General features: G+C 50.7%; 1 protein-coding gene across 1 annotated transcript in view; it reads right to left on the reverse strand.

Moving 5' to 3' along the window:
• Nucleotides 1-1,496: 1,496 nt before the first annotated feature.
• The window catches only part of LOC143297141 (uncharacterized), a gene marked incomplete at its 3' end in the record, with an annotated part of 19,174 nt that continues 12,506 nt past the window's right edge, over nucleotides 1,497-8,164 (reverse strand). The window contains exons 9-11 of the mRNA XM_076609317.1: nucleotides 4,879-5,026; nucleotides 2,148-2,427; nucleotides 1,497-1,610 (exon numbers count right to left, since the gene is read on the reverse strand). Coding sequence (XP_076465432.1) covers nucleotides 1,497-1,610; nucleotides 2,148-2,427; nucleotides 4,879-5,026 — 542 coding nt within the window. The remainder of the gene's footprint in view (nucleotides 1,611-2,147; nucleotides 2,428-4,878; nucleotides 5,027-8,164) is intronic.

Genomic DNA, 8,164 nt, shown 5'->3' on the forward strand with positions numbered 1-8,164 from the left:
GCGTTCTTCACATAGCAGGAAGAGTTCAACACGTCAGTACACTTTTGTCATAGCGTTCTTCACGTGGCAGTAAGAGTTCAACACGTCAGTACACTTTTGTCATAGCGTTCTTCACGTGGCAGTAAGAGTTCAACACGTCAGTACACTTTTGTCATAGCGTTCTTCACGTGGCAGTACACTTTTGTCATAGCGTTCTTCACGTAGCAGGAGAGTTCAACACGCCAGTACACTTTTGTCATAGCGTTCTTCACGTAGCAGTAAGAGTTCAACACGTCAGTACACTTTTGTCATAGCGTTCTTCACGTAACAGAAAGAGTTCAACACGTCAGTACACTTTTGTCATAGCGTTCTTCACGTAACAGAAAGAGTTCAACACGCCAGTACACTTTTGTCATAGCGTTCTTCACGTAGCAGTAAGAGTTCAACACGTCGGTACACTTTTGTCATAGCGTTCTTCACGTAGCAGTAAGAGTTCAACACGTCAGTACACATTTGTCATAGCGTTCTTCACGTAGCAGTACGAGTTCAGCACGTCAGTACACTTTTGTCATAGCGTTCTTCACGTAGGTCTACACTGCACAGTTCAAGACGTCAACAGTTTTGTCACAGCCAAAATCCTTTCATACATCGTGTATTGAACACAGGCTTGGGTGGATAGGTCTTTTTACGTTATGTATTCTCATCATCATCATCATCATCTGTAGTAGTAGTAGTAGTAGTAGTAGTAGTAGTAGTAGTAGTAGTAGTTGTTGTTGTTATTGTTTTTAATGTTCTGACTGGATTCAAAATTGACGTAAACTGAAACAGATTTGGGTTGAGTGGTCTTTTTTTTGTCTTTTTTTTTTTTAATGACTTTACTGGATTTGAAATTGATGTAAACTGAAAGAGACCTGGGTTGAATGGTCTTATTACGCTTTTTTTAAAATATGTTTTTTCTAGATAAGTTTTAACTGAATTCAGAATTGACGTGGATTGAAGGAGACGGGAGTGAAATGGACGTTGTGACGTTGTTTTGACTGACCGTTAAACATTGTGCTGTGTTCTCTGACACTGGGTTCAACAAGTTACGGGAGGGGAGGGGATAGGGGGATGGGGGAGGGGGATCGGTCAGCCCTGAAGTGACCCCTGTGCGGTGGGATGGGCAGTAAGTACATGACTTGAGATGACTAGACACGACACGACACGACACGATGCGATATTGCACGATGCGACACAAAACGATACGATACAACACGATATGACACGATACGACACGTGTCGTGCGACGCGACGCGACACGACACGACACGACACGACACGATGCATTACACAAAACGATACGATACGATACGACACCACAGCACACCACAGCACACCACAGCACAGGACAGGACAGGCCTGACTGACTTGATGTCGTTGATGCCGATATCGCCCATGTTGCCCTGTTGGTAGGCCTGGTCCCACGGGGTGAAGGTCGTGCCCCTCCGGTGGATGCTGTGGAAATAGGGCTGCGGGCACACGGCGTCCGGCGCCAGCATGTACACGTACAGGATGCCCGAAGACCCCCCGCCGAAGAAGACCACGGTCTTGCCGTCAAACTCCCCCACCTCCATGGCTGACAGGTTGGGACCCTGCAGTCGGCACGTGCACATACACACACAGGAGGGCTGAGGGGGTGTGTGGGGTGGGGAAGGGGGAGGGGGTATGTGTGTGTGTGTTGTACGGTGTGTGTGTGTGTGTGTGTGTCCGTGTTTGATTTTGATAGAAAGGTCCTTGGTGCAGACTGTGTGTTGGTACACAGTGTTGATCCTTCAGTCAATCAGTCACTGACTGATCATCAGTGAATTAATCAATCAGTCACTGACTGATCATCAGTGAATCAATCAATCAGTCACTGACTGATCATCAGTGAATCAATCAATCAGTCACTGACTGATCATCAGTGAATCAATCAATCAGTCACTGACTGATCATCAGTGAAGTAAGCTCCAACTTTGTGCAGTCTTCACTCTCCCCTCCCCTCCTCTCCCTCAGTCTCCCTTCCTCCCTCTGGTCATACCGTGCTGTTGGTGAGGTAGGCGGTGTTGAAGAGGCAAGGTGACCCCTCCCCACCCAAATCTCTCCCCCCCCCCAACCCCCCCTCTTATCATTCCCCCTAGTGTACTGACCAAGAAAGGCGAGGTGGCCTCCCTGTCGGACTGGGGGGTGGAGGTGTCGGCGAGGTAGGCGGTGTTGAAGAGCGAGGGGAAGTACTGCTTGGTGACCTGCTCGATGCTGTCCACGATGGCGGTGGGCGTGTCGAAGTTGTTGGCGTTGTGCACGCTGAAGCCCCGCCCCCCGAAGGTGAACACGTGGTCGATCAGCCCGTCGTCCCTCTTCCCGTCCTCCACACTCACCGCCAGGCGGCCTGACGTCACGTGGGGGGAGGGGGGGGTTAGTTCACAGGTACTGAGGTCATGGGTCAAGATTTCATAGCTGACACGTCACGTGGCGGGGGGGGGGGGGGGGGGGGAAGGGGGGTTAGTTCACAGGTAATGGGGTCATGGGTCAAGACCCCACAGCCTGTCACGGCCATCGTGGCAGTGACCATAATCGCCGTGTCCAAACAACATTCCATTTGGAACATGTCACAATACAACACAGTTATGGATGAACAGAACATGTACATTCTAAGTGTGTGACAGGTGTCACCATCATTTGGAAAATGTCACAATACAACACAGTTATGGATGAACAGAACATGTACATTCTAAGTGTGTGACAGGTGTCACCATCATTTGGAACATGTCACAATACAACACAGTTATGGATGAACAGGGCAAGAAGATCGGATGTAAAGTCCTGTTCTGATACGGATGTCACCTCAGCTAGAAGTTTAAACGTGATCATGAATTTCAACAAAAGTAAGCTGAGATATATAATCACCGTGTCTAAGATCCGGCATGGGAAGGCGGGGCACAGTCATCTTCTTCTGCAGTCAGGTGTGGCTGATGGTCAGTGTGAGGTGCAGTCAGGTGTGGCTGATGGTCAGTGTGAGGTGCAGTCAGGTGTGGCTGATGGTCAGTGTGAGGTGCAGTCAGGTGTGGCTAATGGTCAGTGTGAGGTGCAGTCAGGTGTGGCTGATGGTCAGTGTGAGGTGCAGTCAGGTGTGGCTGATGGTCAGTGTGAGGTGCAGTCAGGTGTGGCTGATGGTCAGTGTGAGGTGCAGTCAGGTGTGGCTGATGGTCAGTGTGAGGTGCAGTCAGGTGTGGCTAATGGTCAGTGTGAGGTGCAGTCAGGTGTGGCTATGGTCAGTGTGAGGTGCAGTCAGGTGTGGCTGATGGTCAGTGTGAGGTGCAGTCAGGTGTGGCTGATGGTCAGTGTGAGGTGCAGTCAGGTGTGGCTAATGGTCAGTGTGAGGTGCAGTCAGGTGTGGCTGATGGTCAGTGTGAGGTGCAGTCAGGTGTGGCTGATGGTCAGTGTGAGGTGCAGTCAGGTGTGGCTGATGGTCAGTGTGAGGTGCAGTCAGGTGTGGCTATGGTCAGTGTGAGGTGCAGTCAGGTGTGGCTAATGGTCAGTGTGAGGTGCAGTCAGGTGTGGCTATGGTCAGTGTGAGGTGCAGTCAGGTGTGGCTGATGGTCAGTGTGTGGTGCAGTCAGGTGTGGCTAATGGTCAGTGTGAGGTGCAGTCAGGTGTGGCTGATGGTCAGTGTGAGGTGCAGTCAGGTGTGGCTATGGTCAGTGTGAGGTGCAGTCAGGTGTGGCTAATGGTCAGTGTGAGGTGCAGTCAGGTGTGGCTATGGTCAGTGTGAGGTGCAGTCAGGTGTGGCTGATGGTCAGTGTGAGGTGCAGTCAGCTGTGGCTGATGGTCAGTGTGAGGTGCAGTCAGGTGTGGCTGATGGTCAGTGTGAGGTGCAGTCAGGTGTGGCTGATGGTCAGTGTGAGGTGCAGTCAGGTGTGGCTGATGGTCAGTGTGAGGTGCAGTCAGCTGTGGCTGATGGTCAGTGTGAGGTGCAGTCAGGTGTGGCTGATGGTCAGTGTGAGGTGCAGTCAGGTGTGGCTGATGGTCAGTGTGTGGTGCAGTCAGGTGTGGCTAATGGTCAGTGTGAGGTGCAGTCAGGTGTGGCTAATGGTCAGTGTGAGGTGCAGTCAGGTGTGGCTGATGGTCAGTGTGAGGTGCAGTCAGGTGTGGCTGATGGTCAGTGTGAGGTGCAGTCAGGTGTGGCTGATGGTCAGTGTGAGGTGCAGTCAGGTGTGGCTGATGGTCAGTGTGTGGTGCAGTCAGGTGTGGCTGATGGTCAGTGTGAGGTGCAGTCAGGTATGGCTGATGGTCAGTGTGAGGTGCAGTCAGGTGTGGCTGATGGTCAGTGTGAGGTGCAGTCAGGTGTGGCTGATGGTCAGTGTGAGGTGCAGTCAGGTGTGGCTGATGGTCAGTGTGAGGTGCAGTCAGGTATGGCTGATGGTCAGTGTGAGGTGCAGTCAGGTGTGGCTGATGGTCAGTGTGAGGTGCAGTCAGGTGTGGCTAATGGTCAGTGTGAGGTGCAGTCAGGTGTGGCTGATGGTCAGTGTGAGGTGCAGTCAGGTGTGGCTGATGGTCAGTGTGAGGTGCAGTCAGGTGTGGCTGATGGTCAGTGTGTGGTGTGGTGCAGTCAGGTGTGGCTATGGTCAGTGTGGTGACTGTCATGCACTGGGTGGTGACTGATGCAGTCAGGTGTGGCTGGACAGGTCAATTCAGGAGTGACGGTCCCTCCCACACTGCGCACACGTGAATTCTGACAGCGGTCTGTCTGTCTGGCTTTGGGCCGTCTCCTCAGCCTCTCTGCGTATCTTCAAACTTGGACAGGTCTTTCTGTACCGTCTGCCTCCAAGCCGATAGTTCTCAGGCTGCAGCTTCTCAGGTGTTCAGATCGACGTCCAAGACCTTCGGGTCTCTTTTGCAGACGTTTCTATAGCGCAGCTGGGGCCTGGCTGCAGGTTTTCCCTGTACCAGTTCTCCGTGAAGGAGATCCTTTGGGGAACCGGCCATCGTCCATTGACGCTACGTGACCAGGCCACGCCTGTTTCTCTGTCTGGACAGGGTGTACATGCTGGGGAGTCCAGCTCTCCACATGGCGATGAAGACCGCGTCTAAAGGTGGTGATCCACCAGAAGAGGCAGCGTGTCTCACATTCACAACAGGGAACGGTCTTCAGTGTCACTGCCATAGTGCAGTCTGTTCTGACTGACACAGTGTGTCTTCAGTGTCACTGCCATAGTGCAGTCTGTTCTGACTGACACAGTGTGTCTTCAGTGTCACTGCCATAGTGCAGTCTGTTCTGACTGACTCAATGTGTCTTCAGTGTCACTGCCATAGTGCAGTCTGTTCTGACTGACACAGTGTGTCTTCAGTGTCACTGCCATAGTGCAGTCTGTTCTGACTGACTGTGTCTTCAGTGTCACTGCCATAGTGCAGTCTGTTCTGACTGACTCAGTGTGTCTTCAGTGTCACTGCCATAGTGCAGTCTGTTCTGACTGACTCAGTGTGTCTTCAGTGTCACTGCCATAGTGCAGTCTGTTCTGACTGACTGTGTCTTCAGTGTCACTGCCATAGTGCAGTCTGTTCTAACTGACACAGTGTGTCTTCAGTGTCACTGCCATAGTGCAGTCTGTTCTGACTGACTGAGTGTGTCTTCAGTGTCACTGCCATAGTGCAGTCTGTTCTGACTGACTGTGTCTTCAGTGTCACTGTCATAGTGCAGTCTGTTCTAACTGACTGTGTCTTCAGTGTCACTGCCATAGTGCAGTCTGTTCTGACTGACTGTGTCTTCAGTGTCACTGTCATAGTGCAGTCTGTTCTGACTGACACAGTGTGTCTTCAGTGTCACTGCCATAGTGCAGTCTGTTCTGACTGACACAGTGTGTCTTCAGTGTCACTGCCATAGTGCAGTCTGTTCTGACTGACACAGTGTGTCTTCAGTGTCACTGTCATAGTGCAGTCTGTTCTGACTGACTCAATGTGTCTTCAGTGTCACTGCCATAGTGCAGTCTGTTCTGACTGACTGTGTCTTCAGTGTCACTGCCATAGTGCAGTCTGTTCTAACTGACACAGTGTGTCTTCAGTGTCACTGCCATAGTGCAGTCTGTTCTGACTGACACAGTGTGTCTTCAGTGTCACTGCCATAGTGCAGTCTGTTCTAACTGACACAGTGTGTCTTCAGTGTCACTGCCATAGTGCAGTCTGTTCTGACTGACACAGTGTGTCTTCAGTGTCACTGCCATAGTGCAGTCTGTTCTGACTGACTGTGTCTTCAGTGTCACTGCCATAGTGCAGTCTGTTCTAACTGACACAGTGTGTCTTCAGTGTCACTGCCATAGTGCAGTCTGTTCTAACTGACTGTGTCTTCAGTGTCACTGCCATAGTGCAGTCTGTTCTAACTGACACAGTGTGTCTTCAGTGTCACTGCCATAGTGCAGTCTGTTCTGACTGACACAGTGTGTCTTCAGTGTCACTGCCATAGCGCAGTCTGTTCTGACTGACTGTGTCTTCAGTGTCACTGCCATAGTGCAGTCTGTTCTAACTGACACAGTGTGTCTTCAGTGTCACTGCCATAGTGCAGTCTGTTCTGACTGACACAGTGTGTCTTCAGTGTCACTGCCATAGTGCAGTCTGTTCTAACTGACACAGTGTGTCTTCAGTGTCACTGCCATAGTGCAGTCTGTTCTAACTGACACAGTGTGTCTTCAGTGTCACTGTCATAGTGCAGTCTGTTCTGACTGACACAGTGTGTCTTCAGTGTCACTGCCATAGTGCAGTCTGTTCTGACTGACTGACTGTGTCTTCAGTGTCACTGCCATAGTGCAGTCTGTTCTAACTGACACAGTGTGTCTTCAGTGTCACTGCCATAGTGCAGTCTGTTCTGACTGACTGTGTCTTCAGTGTCACTGCCATAGTGCAGTCTGTTCTAACTGACACAGTGTGTCTTCAGTGTCACTGCCATAGTGCAGTCTGTTCTGACTGACACAGTGTGTCTTCAGTGTCACTGCCATAGTGCAGTCTGTTCTGACTGACTGTGTCTTCAGTGTCACTGCCATAGTGCAGTCTGTTCTGACTGACACAGTGTGTCTTCAGTGTCACTGCCATAGTGCAGTCTGTTCTGACTGACACAGTGTGTCTTCAGTGTCACTGCCATAGTGCAGTCTGTTCTGACTGACACAGTGTGTCTTCAGTGTCACTGCCATAGTGCAGTCTGTTCTGACTGACTGTGTCTTCAGTGTCACTGCCATAGTGCAGTCTGTTCTAACTGACACAGTGTGTCTTCAGTGTCACTGCCATAGTGCAGTCTGTTCTGACTGACTGACTGTGTCTTCAGTGTCACTGCCATAGTGCAGTCTGTTCTGACTGACACAGTGTGTCTTCAGTGTCACTGCCATAGTGCAGTCTGTTCTGACTGACTGTGTCTTCAGTGTCACTGCCATAGTGCGGTCTGTTCTGACTGACTGAGTGTGTCTTCAGTGTCACTGCCATAGTGCAGTCTGTTCTGACTGACTGAGTGTGTCTTCAGTGTCACTGCCATAGTGCAGTCTGTTCTGACTGACTGACTGTGTCTGTGAGTGTCTCTGTGTGTATGTGTGTCTGTGACTATCTGTGAGAGTCTGCTATTGTCTGTGACTGTACGTGTGTGTGAGTATCTATGACTGTGACTGTGTGTGAGTGACTGTGAGTGTTTGTCTGTGACTGTCTGTGATTGACTGTGAGTGTCTGTTGTGACTGTGTGTCAGTGACTGTGAGTGTCTGTTGTGACTGTGTGTCAGTGACTGTGAGTGTCTGTTGTGACTGTGTGAGTGTCTTTCTGTGACTGTGTGTGAGTGTCTGTTGTGACTGTGTGTCAGTGTCTGTGAGTGTCTGTCTGTGACTGTGTGTCAGTGTCTGTTGTGACTGTGTGTCAGTGTCTGTGAGTGTCTGTCTGTGACTGTGTGTCAGTGTCTGTTGTGACTGTGTGTCAGTGTCTGTGAGTGTCTGTCTGTGACTGTGTGTCAGTGTCTGTGAGTGTCTGTCTGTGACTGTGTGTCAGTGTCTGTGAGTGTCTGTCTGTGACTGTGTGTGAGTGTTTGTCTGTGACTGTGTGTCAGTGACTGTGAGTGTCTGTCTGTGACTGTGTGTGAGTGTTTGTCTGTGACTGTGTGTCAGTGTCTGTGAGTGTCTGTCTGTGACTGTGTGTCAGTGACTG

This window comes from Babylonia areolata, chromosome 22 (assembly GCF_041734735.1).
Source record: "Babylonia areolata isolate BAREFJ2019XMU chromosome 22, ASM4173473v1, whole genome shotgun sequence".
Classification (NCBI taxonomy): Eukaryota; Metazoa; Mollusca; class Gastropoda; order Neogastropoda; family Buccinidae; genus Babylonia; species Babylonia areolata.